Raw genomic sequence first — 16,727 nt, forward strand, 5'->3', positions numbered from 1 at the left:
GCCCTCCAAGTCCACCTCACCCACACTCAGGTACCAGCCCCTCAGCTCCACCTCACCCACACTCAGGTATCAGCCCTCCAGCTCCACCCCACCCACACTCAGGTACCAGCCCTCCAAGTCCACCTCACCCACACTCAGGTACCAGCCCCTCAGCTCCACCTCACCCACACTCAGGTACCAGCCCTCCAAGTCCACCTCACCCACACTCAGGTACCAGCCCTCCAGCTCCACCCCACCCACACTCAGGTACCAGCCCTCCAGCTCCACCTCACCCACACTTGGCTGCGACTTCTCCTGTGGCTTTGGGTGGCCTCTCCCGGGGCCCTTCTGCTGACCCAGAGAGAGAGACCCCTGGATTGGATTATGGAGACAGCTGGCAGCCTTTCAGCTTAATTCGATTTTAGAAAGCCTACAAATCTACACAGAATATTTCCCAGCTGGTGGGGGTGGGGAGTGCGTGGGCACAAACAAACACAACCTGGCTGTATAGAAGAGAATATATTGGATAAAACGCGCCCCCACGATGTTCAAGGTGACTTACCTGTGGACCAGTTCCCGGCTTCAAGTGAAAACCAAACACAAGTTCCAGGTTCACTGTTTTTTCCTCATTTTCTTCCGGTTCACCTCCTGAGTCCTAAACCAAAACCAAGCACCAGTGACTCGAGCTGCCATTTCAGTTTTACAGGACTCTTAGCCCGAGTTTTTCCATCCTAACTGATTGGATTTGGGTTCATTTTCATTAAGCTGTAAGTGACCACGACAGAGAGCAAGAGAGATGACCCACTAATCCTTTGATTGAGAACCTTGCCACATAATTGTTTCACGCACTGCAAGCCTAATGCCACGGCCTTAACCATTTTTCACAATGTACCTGGCTTTGGGTACCTTTACCCTAGATGCGCCCTTAGCGCCTGGAGATATAGTTGAGCCTTCACCATGGGAAGTTCGCGACACTCAAGATGTTGACAAGCTATTCCCTACGGAGGGAGGCCGCCCTGAGGCATACGTGGATCCAGGATCAAACCCGGAGCACAGGCAGCTTCGAAGGCTCACAGATGGAAAACCATCGCTGACAGTGAATGAAAGGAGTTAGTCCCCGTCAGGATCTACTGATTCCAAGCAAAGAATGTCAGAGACCTTTAGATGAAATTCAGGACGAATATGTTAAACTTAATGTTTTACTGAAGCCCGAACTCTTACCACTTTGTGCAAGTTCAAAGTCCAGAGCCCTGGGGTGGGGGCGGTGTGTGTGTGTGTGTGTGTGTGTGTGTGTGTGTGTGTGTGTTTCCTCCAGTGACTTAGACGTTGGACAAACATCTCCTGGAGCCAGGTGGGAGGCCCCAGGGCCTCACCTGCCCACTTGGCACTTCCATGCCTGGGGCACTAAGTGGAGATGTGGCGTTCTTATCATGAATATGCTTGTTAATATTTCAACTTGCCGGCGACACGGGTGTTCAATGTATGCACATCCTAAGCTTCATTCAAAGGGCCTTTTGTTGGACAAGGGTGATTACGCTGCACTTCAAACAAGCATCCCGACTCTGGCGAACTGAGGTGTGGATGGCAGGTGTGCAGGTGAAGAGACGCAGCGGGCTTTCCGAAAGAAGAAACCCTTCCTTACCTTGGTGAGTGGCGGAAAGTGAAACAAGTTGAGGTAATTGTGGGTTAATTTCTCAATGGCTGACTGTAAAAGAAGGAGAAAGAAAGCAACAGGAGTTTGTTAATGACCTGATAAAACCAAGAGGGGATTAAAATGATTGTGCCCCCAGAAAGGCCTTCTTTATTCATGAAGTTCATAAACGGCGGTGGGGATGTTGATAGCCAACGGCTACTGAGCATAAACCCCATGGTTCAAAGTCGTATGGGGACTTTGTAATGATTTAATGGACTAGGAAGAAAGTTTAAAGATGCTAAACCTCAGACTAAGCAATAAATAAAACCATTCTTCAAGCGCTGTTAGAGTAGGGCGCTGACAAGGGAAATGTTCTGGTGTGTACAGTGTAGTTGTCGCCCTGGGGACTGTGGGAGAACAGCAGGGGCCGTCAGCATGGCTCCAGAGATGACCCTCTCCGAAGGGCTTACTGCTTCGTGGGGAGGACTCGGCTGTGGGGATGCGTCCGACCACTCCCTCCCCGAGGGAGCACAGAGAAAATGTAAAGGAAAGGAGAACAATTTAAATTATGATTCCTTCTTCTATTTTTAAAAAACATATCATCAGGTATACCTTAGCTTTTTCAGATGTGAACTGAACATATCATGAAGGGAGTGAGAAACATTAATGTGAAAAAATCAGATGCTTTTTTTAAAAAGCAAACACGAGCTGCGGACACTGGGCAATGCAGCGAACACAGACTGCATGCATGCTCAACTCGATTTCTCAAGCCTGGTACTCCCCCATGAGGGCTTCCGGGCCCAGGGGAGAGCCAGGGACAGGCAGGGCAACCAAGGGCCCCCCAAAAAGAGATGGGAGGAACTAGTGCTCCGGATGCCAGTTTTAAGATCCACCATTCAGGCGGATTATGCCTGCCTTCGTGAATGAGCAGGAAGTGAAGGGGGCCTTCCCACAGTCTGGTTGTGTGTGTGCGCATGCGTGCAAGTCTCTGTCAGATGCAATTCTGCTAAGTACCAGGAGGGCTCCTTTAAAACGTCCGCTGCCCCCTAAGCCTGCTGGGAGTGTTATTTCTCTGAAGATGCTTCTGCACCTCGGGCAGTTATCATGGCATTCCCACTCAGATCTGCACATCTGCAGAAGTCCCTGTGCTGCAGTGGAGTCTCCTGGGGTTTCGCTTCCTGTTGGCTGAGCTCATGCTGGTGGCCACTCAACGATGGTCCCAGCTTTGGCAGTAAGGTGGAGGGTCTGGTGTCTAGGTTGCTGAGCGGTGAGACAGACTCCACAGTGCTGACTTGAGACGTCACCCTGGAGCTTGAGGGAGGTCTTGAATCTCAGACCTGGCCATCCCTCATCTCCCTCCAGGCCAAGAGAGGAAGCATCACCCAGGCTCCACCCCGTTGGCTTTTTCAACAAGGGCGTTTGCTTCATGCAAGTGTTTCTTGGCTTCTTAGACCTTGAACTCCTTTGAATAAGGTTTGGGTCTCATTTCCATGGGGTGGCTTCTTCGACACCATTTGCTCCTCATTTCCCTTCATTTTCCTTCATAGTACTCCTCTTGTTCTTTGGTCTCCTACCTCTTGCTCTTCTTAGCTTCTAGTGGTTGACGCAATCCTTGGTGATCTTTGGCTCATAGACATCACTCCAGTCTCTGCCTCCATCGTCACGTGGGCTTCTTTCTCCTACGCAGATGGCTTTGATGGCCCCTTGCCACCTGCTTCCTTTCTGAAGGCACATGGTCACCGTGCTCTGGGTCAGGGTGTAAATGTAACTGTCTTCCCTTCTCAGATCTGTAAGCAGTTCTCTTACCCCGTGACTCCTCCCTCTCCCCCCATTCTCACTTCCACCAGACCAACTGGGTGACCAACTCTGCCCCGGACTCTAAAATTCATGTCTACCTGGAGCCTAGAATATGATCTTTTGATGTCTTGGAAGGTCTAGCTAAAAGATAACCCATGCTCTAAACCACGCTGGATTAGGGGGAACCCTACATCCATTGACTGCCATCTTTGTAAGGAGAAAGAGACTTGCAGACAGACACACAGACAAGGACAAAGGCCATCTGATGATGGAGCCAGAGACTGGAGTGATGTCTCCCTAAGCCAAGGAACACCCAGGATTGAGGCAACCGCTGGAAGCTAAGGAGAGATTCTCTCCAACTCTTAAAAGGGAGCATGGCCCTGCTGGGACCTTGCTTTCAGCCTTTCGGTACGTAGAACTTGGAGAGGACAGATTTTGTTTGAAGCCACCACGGTTGGTGATGTTTCATTGTGGCCACTCTAGAAACATGAACATGCTCTATTATCATGGGTCACTTAAAATCCAGTCTCCCCTTTCTGATATAGTTTATGTGGACTACACACAATCCCATTCAACACTTCCAATGCTCCCCACAGCAGATCCACTTCCAGCTCCCTGCTTGCTGTTCTAGCTGGGTGTGACTTGCTGTCACAGTTGGGTGTGACTGGGTCCCCACGGCTCTTCCCCACCTGCCACGATTTCCATTCTCCACCAGCCTCCACCGGGCAGCTCTGCTCTCTGTTCTTCACCTCAGAGCCCCTCTCTTCGCCCTGCAGGCTCTCGTCTATTTGTTTCCTTTAACTCCTCTTTCTCTCTGCCTAGATTAATATCCTTTCTTTTCCTTCTGCTGTCTCGAGTGCAGATTTGGTCATTCCTCCAAGACCCAGGTCAAGGGCCACCCACTCCATGAAGGTCTCCCTCTCCGTCTCCACCACGTCTGCCCTATAGAGACTCCTTCGCTCCAAGCTGCCTCCAAGAAACACCATATGATGAAAAAGTCTATTAAGGGCATGTTTTCTCCCTTCTCTGGGATGTAACTTCCTTAACAGTAGGAGTCTCCTTTGTGTCTTCTTCACAAGCTAGGCATTCGGTGGCGTTTGTTGAGCAGTGAAGCTAGGGCATTGCTTGTGCTGATGATACCAAACACTACAGAGGGGGTTTGACTGTCCTGGGACTTGCTTTCAGGAGCTAACCCTGCTGTCATTAGTTGACTTGGTTTTAGTTCCAACCCATCGTGACCTTATGTACGACGGAGAGAAAAACACAGTCCAGTCCTGTGGCCTCTTTGGCATGTTTGAACCCATTCTTGTAGCCATGGTGTCACTTTGTCTCATTGATGGAGACCAAGGATGGGGATACTGAACTTATATGTGGCTTTTGGCGAGGCAAGTATCACAGCCCACCACCTCCACTCCTCACAAAGGATCTTTAAACCCAGGTTGCTTCTTTTTAGAAAGGAAAGGGAGGTGAGGAGGATCTTATCTTTTCCACAGAAGACAAGATTTGTAAAAGTTCTCTTGCAATTGGAAATTTCTGTGTATGACAGAAATAATTGTTCATACCATACCCCATCTAAGCAAGAATACCTTCCCAGGCAGGGAATCACCCATTCAGCGAAGGACAGATGCCAGCCATACCTCGAAGCTGAATCTTGGATGCGGTGAAACTACAGATTAGTACATTCCCTTGTTTATTTACTAACTGTGCCACGGTGTTGTACAGCCCTCCGGCTCCCAAACTGGGGGTGTGGGAAGGTTTGGGGGGCCAGCTTGATTTTTTTTAGCTTGAGGACCATCTCATCTGAAAAGAAACTGATTAAAAACAGTGGCTGCGCACACATGCCAGGAATTCTTGTTTGGCTTCAGCAAGTACAAAACCCAAGAACGAACACATCGGACTGCTCAACTGCATAAAAATAACAGCCGCAAATGCAGAGGATTAGCCTTGAAGTTATTGGAGACTGACTTTGGCGGGGAATGTGAGCATTTTCGGACTCAATGAGGGATTAGCATACACCTAGCAGTGGGGCTGCCTGCTCCGGCTCAGATGGAGTCTGCAAATTCAATGAAATCCCCATGATGTTAACTTAATGAAGTAGCTCAGGGTTCACACAGACCAGGGGTAACTTTGGGCGGCTCTTGGAGATTTCTAACAGACAGTTGGCAGCTCGGGCTCTAAATGGGGATGCCTCCTGCTCTTCCTGGGTGGCAATCTTTCTTCCTCACCAAGGCCTTGCTCCAGGCTGTCTACTCTTGCTTTCAGGGGCTACACTGCTGTCATTAGTTCACTTGGTGACTGGAGTGCCCGCCCCACCACCTGCTAGCCACTCAGTTGTCCTCCAGCTCTCTGCTCCTTCTTGACTTCTTCAGAGAAGTGTCTTCTCACCCTAACTCCCTTTCTTTAAGGAGCCCTGGCAGTCGAAACCACCAGATGCCCTGCAGAAGAGGCTTCTCCTGGATCAACAGGGACAGTCACGGTCCCAGAAACCCACGGCGTGCTGGTAGCTCTATCCTGTGCTGTGAGATTGCTACAGTCAGAATCGGTGGCAGTGAGTTTGGAGTTTGGAACCACCTCTCCTTGGTGTCATTTTACCATTACTGCACAATTAGTATGTCTTCCCTACTAAACTTCCCTACGAAATCAGAAGAGACCAGTCCCTGGAGAAGGACATCGTGCTTGCTAAAGTGGAGGAGCGTCTAACATGACGTGACACACTGGCTGCCACAATGGACTCACACCTAAGGGTGATTGTGAGGATGCTGTGGGAGCAGGCGTGTTTCCCTCTGTTGCACCTGTGGTCGTTATGGGTCAGACTCGACTCAAAGGCACCTAATAACAACTCACCTAAAACTCCATCAGGGCACAGGGTGAGCGCCAGGTGTATCCAGGGGCTGACCCTTTGGCTCTTGGTTTGGAGGAGGAGCTGTGTCATGGGCACAGCTGGGGGGATTATCAGCTGTACCAGGCGGAAGTGCTTCAGCACTGTAACCACCAGCAGCGGCCTGCTTCTGTTGCCAGCATCTAAACGTGAAGGGCCACACGTAGGTTCTCAATACAGATGCTCTGACCGGGTGCCCTGCATCCGAGGTACCTTTAAATGGATGATATGCCCCTTGGAGACAATGCCCATGTCCTTCAAGTCTTCTTCCTCCAAAAACAGCAGCCGCTTCCCTGTGATGTTGTTCTCCTTGAACAAGCTTGGGTACGCAATCATCTCCTCGGAAGTGTCCTCTGGGGGAGGTGATGAGCAGGGAGAAGAAGGTGAGACATAGGTGCCCACCAAAGCCACCTCTGGGAATTCAGAAGTTAAGTGATTTCACTTGCCTTTTCGGACGAGCTGCTGAAGCCAGAAGTACTGTGAACGAAAGGACACACAGAGAGGTGAAGACTTACAGACGGTCCGGGGCCAGCCTCAATGGGACAGCATGACACTTTCAATCCAGTTTACGAATTTTTAATTCCTGGGTGCACCTCCCTGGGGAAATGGGATATTTCTATGCCAGTCCTTTCAAAACCTCAAGCTTCTCCCAGGGAGCAATTCCTTTTTGGGGAGTCTTGGCACCCGAGGGAGGGACTGCGGGAGCTGTCCTCTTTATGGAGAGGAGAGGTGGACATCCCCTCCGCCGTTCTCACGCATGGCATGTCTCCATGCATGTGACTGAGGCGCACTGGTGTACCCCGCCGTTGTCTGAGCGAAAGGGCCCCCCACTGCAGCGTACAGAGGAACGGAGAGAATGAGCCCTCCACGCTGGTCCTGAGGGGGCCACCAAGAAGCTGCCTCTGGGCAGCTCTAAGCCTTGGTGAGCCCGGTGCGTTACACAATGGAAGGGCAGTCCATAGGGTCCCCAATTGCATCTTCAGAATTGCATCATCAGGCCCGTCTTCCAAGAGCCACTGGGCAGATGTGAACCCCCGTTCACAGAGGGGGCCAGGGGCTGCAGGACCAGCAGACCGTGAATTCCCTGTGTTGAACAGGGAGGATCCTATTTCCTAACGCCCTCCTGACCCTGGTGGCCAAACCAGGACTGCCTCACCTCTCCCCAGTGGCCCCGAGCCCATGAAGCTTATTTGGTATCTCTTTCTTGGTATTCGCTCACTTTCTAGGGTAAGGGAGATAGGGGAGAGGCAGCCCCAGCCCCTCCGCTTCTCTGGGGAGCCTTCTACCCTGGAATGTTATTTGAAGGGCCTAGAAACTACATAACCTTAGGGAAAAAAAGACTAAATTAGCTACTGGAGTTTAGTGCTTAAAAAAAAGGGTGGGATTTGAAAATGAGATGGGCCGACTCGACAGGGGGATCAAGGGAGTACATCCAGACCTGTACATAGAGAGAACTGTCCTCCTCTCTCTGTTTGTCAGCACTAGGGGAAGCTGAGCAGCACAGGGGCTCCGTGATAAGAGGCCCCTGGGGCCAAGGTTCCCTACGCTGGAGAACCCCAAGAAGCTAGCCAATGGCCACGACGTGAGGCTGCAAAGGGCAGGGAGAGTAACACCCTGCTTTCCCAAACCAGGTGTGGTTAGCGAAACAGAGCTTTCTCCAGAAGTACTTCTAGAAGTGAGCTTGCACCTTGCGGCGCGTGAGTCTGTTCTCTCACGGGGGCCTATCCCTCCAGCTTTACATCTGTGTGTCTCTCCTCGCTCGCTCGATGCTATCCTGCGCGTGTGAAACGGACCCCCGCAGACCTAAGGCACTGAGGGCTTTGGTCAGAAATTCTTATACGCCTTTCAATGTTCCAGAAACCGCTACGGGCAAAGTAGAAACGTCGGGCACAGGGCTCCCTCCGGACTTAAATAGCCTACCCACACCCTGAGAAAGGAGTGGCTTCTCGGGGCAGTGCAAATGGTTAACCCACTTGACTGCTAACTGAAAGGTGGGCTGGTCAAATCCTCTCAAGGTCACCTCAGGGGACCCATCTGTTTTAAACAATAAAATACATCAACCTTTGACATCCCTGTGGAGCCCAGTTCTGCTCTGACACCACGGGGCTGCCGAGAGCCGGCCGACTCAGCCGCACCAGGCTTTCTGACTACAGCGAAGGCCCACAGCCGCAGACCACGTCTGGGAGCGCCTGGAAGGCCAGAGTCAAGACGTCACGCTCCCAACAGGCCTAGGGCAGGAGTCAGTCCAGCTCAGGGGGTGCGGGCCCAGCCTGGCACTGCCTGTACCAAGTCTTCTTCCAGGGTTCAATTCCGACCCCTGCATTTTAAGACACGCTGAAAGCACGTCCACTTCGCATACTGGGCTCGTCTCTGAATTTTGTGACGGGTGTTCGTGACCGTATCTGGAATAACGATCAGGAGCCGATAAAACCATCCTGTAAGGCTGGAGGGAACAGTAGCTTGGAGCGTGGAGTTTGACTTTAAGTTGCTATTGCGTCAAATATAACTTTTGAAAGCGGTGTAACTTGCCAGATGCTCCCGAAAGGACTTTCCCGGGCCCCGCCCCACCTCTAGCTGCAGTTGTAAACTTGAGGGCATATTGATGAGCCACCTTCGCGGGCCAGAGGTGACATTGATCGGAACAGCTTACCACGTCGTCTTCGGTCCACGCACTGATCTCAAAGGAGGGCAGCAGCTGCGGGGGAAATGTGAATGAAATGAAAGAAAGGTTATCTTTGTCCCTGTGGTTTATGCCCTTGCCTCTCACCGTCATCCCCTGGCTTGCTCTCATCCAGTTCATCCTGTAGGTTGAGTTGAAAGCCCTTTCCTGACCTTGAGAGGGGTTCCTCAGTGCTGAGAAGGATTGGGGCCACTGAAGTCACCCATCAACAGACATCCCTCCAGTAACAATGCTCTGAGCAGTTTCAGCAGGGGGGCATCATTCCCTCCCCCCTCCCCCCAGTGAATAGTTAAATTGATGCTTCGGCCTATGACCAAGGTGAACCTTTCCTCAACTTTCCCCAGGGGCCTGGATCCGACAAAGGACCACACTGGGTTCCCACATATGGCTTACGCAAGCCACTTCGGAGGAAATGAACGCCATGCTCTCACCATGATGAGAGAAAAGATGTGTCACCAATTTTAAGCCTTTAACTGGGACTGGGAGCTATTCCGCCCAGCAGGTGGCCTTCAGCTTCCTTCTCTCCGGGACAGAAGGCCGTTCCTCCAGCGGAGGGGCAGGATGGCGTCTGCAGGCACAGACAGCGAACAGATTCCTGTCTTCGTTTCCCAGGGGCTTTCTGCCTCCGTAACGAGTTACTATCAACGATCATTTCTTCCATCCTCACTCTATGTGCCAAACAAACCAAAAACCCAAACTCCCTGCCATCTAGTCAATGTTGACTCATAGTGACCCTTTGGGACAGAGTGGAACTGCCCCTGTGACTTTCCAAGACTAACTCTTCACGGGAGTAGAAAGCTTCCTCTTTCTCCCAAGGAGCTGGACAGGGCTCCTGTCCACTGATATCAACTCCTGTCGGGGAATCTCATCATCAATTGGCAGCCCTAACTCTGCAGGTAGGTCCCAACACCCTCCTGTAGAGACAAGGAAGTGAATGGGAAGGAGACTGTCACTTGCCTGGTCAGCACCGAGAAGGGAGCCTTGGGAGAGAAGCTCCAGGTGCCATGGCTTTGAAATCCAGCTTCCCCAACCTCGCCTGTTGCCTTTCCACTGGGCCAGGGTGGAGTTCTGGGGAATTATTCTTACTGCGATTTCTTTATCTGTCTCTTTTAACATTACTCAGAGACCAAGTTCCCAGAATACAGTCAGTTAGGAGGAAGAACTAAATGTCCACCCACAACAGATCTGTTCTTAGGCCTCTCTCACCAGGGAGACACAAAGTAGTTTAAGACCTCGAAGCTGCTCTCCAGGCTGAATTCACTTTGAGGTCTTTGTATGAGTTTACTAATTTTTAAAGCAAACGAGAGGTTTCAGTTACCCTAATTCAGTGGTTCTCAGCCTTCCTAATGCTATGACCCTTTTATACAGTTCCTCATGTTGTAGTGACCCCCAACCGTAACATTTTTGTTGCTACTTCATAACTGTCATTTTGCTACTGTTATGAATCGTCATGTAAATATCTGACGTAGGATGTAGTTTCAGTGTTACAAATGGAACATCATGACAGCATAGTGATTCATCACAAAAACAATATGTAATTATATATTGTGAAATATTTATTTCTAATGACAAATAAATGAAATTTTGTCTGGAAGCATGGTGTAGCATGGGTAACAGTCTTCATGCCGGGCACTCTTATGTGGGTGTTTCTGCATGGGGGCGGATCTACCTGGAGACAGATAGAGGCGCAGTGTCTCGGTTCCTAAGACCATGGGAAATATGTGTTTTCCAATGGTCTTAGGCAACCCTTGTGAAAGGGTGATTTGGCCCCCAAAGGGGTCATGACCCACAGGTTGAGACCCGCTGCCCTAATGGATCTGCAAAATGCATTCACACTTGGTCTACCATGGTTGCTTGGATACTCCTGTGATGAAACTCCCAACAACAAAGATCTCAAAACCGCTGAGTGGTCGCACATCTTACAACAGGGCCTCGGCGCCAAGAAATGACTGCCATGGGCCAGCTCGCGAAGCCGGCCTCGGATTCTCAGTGCATGTGGGGACTGGTTGGTTGATGGCAAAAATTCCCAAGCAACCACTATGAAACCAGCTGACTTTCTATGTGCTTAGAATGTCTAAGTGTTTAGTAAAGATCTCACTGGAATCATATTTTGAAGACCAAGTGTTAGGTCCCTGGTATGAAGAAGGGTGTGCGACACTGGTGCTGTCCTGAGGAGCCGAGGCAACAGAGAGCTGCTGGAGAGAAAACACAGCCACCGGCCTCTCCAGCCAAACACGTAAGCGTGAAGGGACATGTTTACCGGGGACTTCAGCCTGCACCCCTCACAGTCAATGAGCTAGACACTTCAGAATGCAGCCTGTGGCCGTGGACTAGATAATAGGTGCTTTATGCCATTTGCAAAAAGACAATTCTGTGTCCTGAGATTGGAAGCAGCTTGGCAGAGGCGCTGTATTTATTTCAAAGTCTTTCATGACGGATGGTGTTTTTGGTGGAGGCGGTCATAGTTGTCGTCAACTAACCCAACTCCCTGCTTCGCTTGCCTTGCTCATGAGACCAGCTGTCACTTACCCTCTTTGAAGAAACAGCACATTCTGTAGGTGAGTTTAAAGAAGGAGGAGGCCACTTGGGTTATTTAGAGAAATCAGAGGGTGGGGAGAGCATCTATTTATTTTTATTTCTTTCTTAACTTTTTGGGTATTAGATGAGGGTTTTGATTTCAGATCATCATTCCTGTGTTAAACAATTCTGCAATTTAGACAACTTGTTAAACCACAACATAACTTGCCCTGTCCTGCCCCCCCCCTGCCTTTTTATCTCATCTCTGTGAACAGACTATCATCACCCCCTTCACCTTACCCAACACCTGTGTACTCTCTAGGCCTTCAGTTCCCAAACTTGACTGCTCATTAGATCACCGGGGGATCTGGTAAACATTCCGATCCCTGGGTTTCTTCTCTAGAGAATTCACTAGGCTGCAAGTGGAATCTGAGGAGCAGCAGTCTCACCAGATCCCCCGAGCGAGTCCACAGATCAGCCACGTCTGAGAAGCTAAGCTCTAACCCGTTCTCCTTTCCCCTCTTCCCCTCGCGCCCTCGCAGTCGTCGGAGTCTGTTTCGGTGGGAATGAACCACCATTAGCTTGATAGTTTTGTCCCCTTGCGGTCACCCTTTAATCTGCAAGTGTTCCGTCTGTGTCCACACCGTCAAAACAACCCTGCACGGCCCCTGCCTTCTCACTTAATTGGGGTGAAACGTGTCTGAATTGTACATGAAGAGGTCATGGCCACCCTCCTCTTGGCTTACCCAGGGTCAGCAAAGTACCTGGCAGACAACACCTGGTATATGTTTTGCTGAATGAATTGCAGGGTATGTTTACCCACATGCCAAATCCTCAGGCAGCGAGCTTCAGGTTATACCAGAGGGCAGCGTGACACATCGAGTGAGGCTTTCGTGGAATAAGGAGTGGGAAGAGAAGGGCATGGGCCTGAGCTGGGCACTGCAAGGCAGGGGAAGCAGGGGGTCCAGAGGAAGAGAAGGCAACAAGGCAGAAAACAAAACACAATACCGAGGTGTGATTGGGGGTGGGGAAGGAAAGGATGGTCCAGGCCCATTCACCTAACTGGAGCAGAGGTGACCATGTTGGAGGCAAAGGAGAAATGGGATGACCCCTGGAGGGCCAAGGAAAAAAATTTAAAACCCTGCAGGTTAAAAGAAATAGGTGTACACTCTGTGTCCTATAGAAAAGGCATATAGGCATATAGTGTGTCTTTAGAAGGCTACAATTTTATATTTCTATAAAAGAGCCCTGGTGGTGCAGTAGTCACACGTTGGGCTGCTCGTCACGAGGTCAACAGTTCAAAACCATCAGTTGTTCCGGGTAAGAAAGATGAGGCTTTCTACTCCTGTGAGGAGCTCACAGTCTTGGAAAGCCACAGAGACAGTTCTATGCTGACCAATAGGGTCGCCATGAATTGGAATTGACTTGATGGCGATGAGTTTGGTTTTTTTGGTTGATATCAAATATAAACGAGGGCCCTTCAAAAAGTCCATGGAGAAATGGAATGGCTCGAGTAGAAAGAAAATATTTTGAAAATGATGGCGACATACGTACCAATGTACTTGATACAGTGGCTGTATGGCTTGTGAGAAGATCTGTAAGAGCCCCACTAAAATTATGTCTGTATCTATAGTTATGTATAAAAGTTGTAATGAAAAAAAATTTAAAAAATAAAGTTGTAATGGATGCTTTCCATGAACTTTGTGGAGTCCCCTTGTGTAGATGTACACACACACACACACACACACACACTCTGCTTCGCTCCTCGAACACACACACACTGCTTTGCTCCCCAAACACACACACACTGCTTCGCTCCCCGAACACACACACACTGCTTTGCTCCCCAAACACACACACACTGCTTCGCTCCCCGAACACACACACACTGCTTTGCTCCCCAAACACACACACACTGCTTCGCTCCCCGAACACACACACACACACACACACACACACACACACACACACACACACACACACACTGCTTTGCTCCCCGAACAGGTTGCCACGTCCCTCCCTCCTCAAACCCTAGCAACATGCAGGAATCACAAGGGACACGCACCTGCTGTCAGAGCAAGGAAAGGAAAATGGTGCACATGTCTTGAGCCCAAGACACAAGGGACTGCGTGGCTGAAAGACTTGCTTGCACCCAGGTGGGCAGGGAAATGGAGAGGGGCGGGGGCTGTACCCTGTTTTGATTATTCTTCAGTTCCCAAATGTTGTGCTAAACGAAATTGAGAATTGTTTCTTGAACGGAATCATCGTTGTTTGTGAGTGGCATCTTTCGTGGCAAGGCCTGCCGGGGAGGAGAGGGTGCTCTTTCAAAGCCTGGGGATGGCTCTCAGAACGATGCTAAGGGAGAAAGAACTCACTCAGGAGTCAGTCCACTACTTGCTGCATCCGGGATTCTGTTCCCCGAATCTTGTAGAGATCAGTGGGGGGGTGGGGTGGGGACTGGAGCCTGACTGCTTCTGGACGGGTTGAATTTGGCAAGAGAGTGGAGAAGAGCTGCTGATCCCCGGGCAGACAGGGGCTTAGTAGGTCCTTTATGTTTTCTGTACCTTGTTCACCTACCAGTGTATCTGCCATAGAATGAGTTCTAAGGCTTTTTGTCTTTGGGGATTAAAAAAAAAACCCAAAGAAAAAACCACCACCCACCTCTTGACAGTCCCATCACTTCACCCATCTATATTTACACTCCAAGTGGCTTCGGGGAGAACCTGGCGTGCGTGTGCACGTGTACAGCAATGACTCCGTCACGGGATGCAGGGAGTCCAATCTAACCCGGATCTTAGATACACAGCGACACATAACAAAGGGATTTACTGTCAAAATGTTTATTGCAAAACAAGAGTTCTCAGAACAAATGGAAAGCAAAGCACAGTTCACATCAAAAATGAAATGTCTGATACCAATGTGGATTTCTGGATACATTGTGGCCTTGGTGCTGGAATATCAAATCCCCACGTTGTATTCGATCATTGAATAGGCTTGCCACACAAGAGTCACGTCAAATCTCCATACAAACATGATACAAGATACTCTGGGCACAGCCCTTGCCGAGGGTAACATTGCGATAGAATGACTGGGAGGGGGTTCGTTAAAACGAAAAACAATGAGTGTGATAATGCCATCTACTCGAAGCCCACACGCCAAGAATAAAAATATTTTCTAGTGTTTAGTACAAGAGTCCTTTTAAGAGTGTAAAAGTCCTATGTGCAGTGTGTCATCGCTGACATGAAAAGATATACTCTCTTGCACACAAATATAAACTAACAGAGGTGCTCGAAAGTCTGGGTGTAAGTAAGTCACCACATGCCAGAGAGCTCCTCAGAGACCGCAGAGGGGAAGTGCAGCCCCATCTGAGGAATGGTGCCCAGGCCTCCAGATTTGCCCGGTCGACTCTCCTATTTCAACACAGAAAATGCTCCATCTGAGAGCTATCAGGCTATGCTATGATCAAAAGAACAGGAGAGATGCTTCCCTCCAGCAATGCTGGACACCTAAACACACACACACACACACACACACACACACACACACACACACACACACACACCCAGTCCTATTAGAAGCAGCGCAAGGTGCCTGATTATAGAAAAAGTGAGGTGCTAGTTTTTATGTGGTATGGCGAGATTCAGCTCATTTCAAAAGGCTGAAGCAGATCTAGCGAATCAAATACATTTAACACTTTAGTATGACCTTTCATAAAACGTTTACCCCTCTGAGGCAAGCTCTGAAAAATCAAGTTACACGCTGCGTCACGCTACCCGGAAGTTACTCTGGATCTCTCCTGGTGACGCCCAAGTCCTTGATTTGAATGGGGGTCCACATCCCGTCAATACTTGTTAAAAATCGTCTGCTACACAACGGCTCCTAAGGTTTCCAGAGCTTCGAAAGCAAGTGTGTTGTGTGCTGTCAACTCCTTCCCGTTAGTAATTTGAATAAACCAGGCACGTGTGAATGAGATCCAGTTCAGCGAAGAGGGCTTTCTGCCTCACTGACTGTGCAGTCAGCGTCAGAGGAGAGGGACCAAAGGTGAATTCAACCTGCGTCGTGACAGTTCCACCAGCATTCTTCTTAAAAGGAGGAAACCGTCTCTACAACTGGTGCTTTTAGACAGATGCCGATGAACTGGGGGTAAGTGTAATCCCAAAACGCATCTTTGGTTTCAGGGGCGTGGAGCTAAGCTTGGAGTTGTGAAGCTGCCAGGCCGTGCATCTTTCTCAATGGGGGAGGGATCTGGAATGGGAGCTCTGTGGGTGGCCCTGTCCCTGTCAGGCTTTCCAATTTCATCTGGAACCTCTGAATATCTCACCATCACTCACTTCTTTACAAGTGTGTAATTTTAACAAGTCAAGTGATTGCGAGGAAACCCAACACCAATCATTTGCCGTTTTGAAAACTGGTCCGCGGGACGCATTGGAAGCTGCAGCCAGCAGCAGCCTTGGAAACTCAGCACTTGGCCAATAGCCCTGTCTTCGTAAAGATTACCGTGATGAACGGAATCTAAGGTCTGCTGGAAGAACCTTGGCGGAGCAAGAGTTAGCTGCTCAGCTGCTAACTGCAAGGTCAACGGCTTCAACACGTGGCTGCCCCGTGGGGGAGAACACTGGGCAGTTTACTTCCATCAGATGACAGCTTTGGAGACTCTGTGGACGGTGTGACTGTGTTATTTAGGGCCATCGCGTGCATTCCAGAGAGTGTGAGAACATGCTAAGATTCTGGTTATATGACTCAGACTTCAGACATAGCTTCCCACAATTGAAACACTAGAAGCACAGAGGCGAAACAGGAAATGACATCGCCAATGTCATGTCATCTGGTCAAAATCTATAGTCCAATCGTAGGTGGTGGACAATCACCTCAGCCCGGTGCCCAGCTCTCTCCTGACTTTGCTGGGTCCTAAGTCCTTGCTGTTTCTTCCTGGTGGAGACCTGCACTGTGGCCGTCCCTGGGGCAGCGGCGAGGAGATGACAGACGTGACGGGAGGAGGAGGAACTATGACCGCACTAGTGGGAAGCCTGGGATGGGAAACAGTGTCTTGTCACTTCCCTTTGGGTCCCATCTGGTTGCTTTTGTTACTGAATTCAAGTTTTGCACACAGCCCAAGAGATTTATAGGTAAACTAAGAAATATGGCAGTTTGTATGTTCTAAAAAATTTTTTTGGCAATATTTCTTCAGGTTGTAACAAGGTTTACATGCTTATTAAAAGCGTGCTGATTTCAAAATTAAAAAT

At 49.7% G+C, this 16,727-nt stretch overlaps 1 protein-coding gene across 3 annotated transcripts in view; it reads right to left on the minus strand.

The window, feature by feature from the left end:
• The window catches only part of MAP3K20 (mitogen-activated protein kinase kinase kinase 20), a 193,851-nt gene that overhangs the window by 36,583 nt on the left and 140,541 nt on the right, over window positions 1-16,727 (minus strand). For all 3 annotated transcript variants that reach the window (XM_075529211.1, XM_075529209.1, XM_075529212.1), the window contains exons 12-16: window positions 8,938-8,982; window positions 6,734-6,764; window positions 6,501-6,640; window positions 1,622-1,684; window positions 542-634 (exon numbers count right to left, since the gene is read on the minus strand). In XM_075529211.1, coding sequence (XP_075385326.1) covers window positions 542-634; window positions 1,622-1,684; window positions 6,501-6,640; window positions 6,734-6,764; window positions 8,938-8,982 — 372 coding nt within the window. The remainder of the gene's footprint in view (window positions 1-541; window positions 635-1,621; window positions 1,685-6,500; window positions 6,641-6,733; window positions 6,765-8,937; window positions 8,983-16,727) is intronic.

Source organism: Tenrec ecaudatus, chromosome 13, assembly GCF_050624435.1.
Source record: "Tenrec ecaudatus isolate mTenEca1 chromosome 13, mTenEca1.hap1, whole genome shotgun sequence".
NCBI lineage: Eukaryota > Metazoa > Chordata > Mammalia > Afrosoricida > Tenrecidae > Tenrec > Tenrec ecaudatus.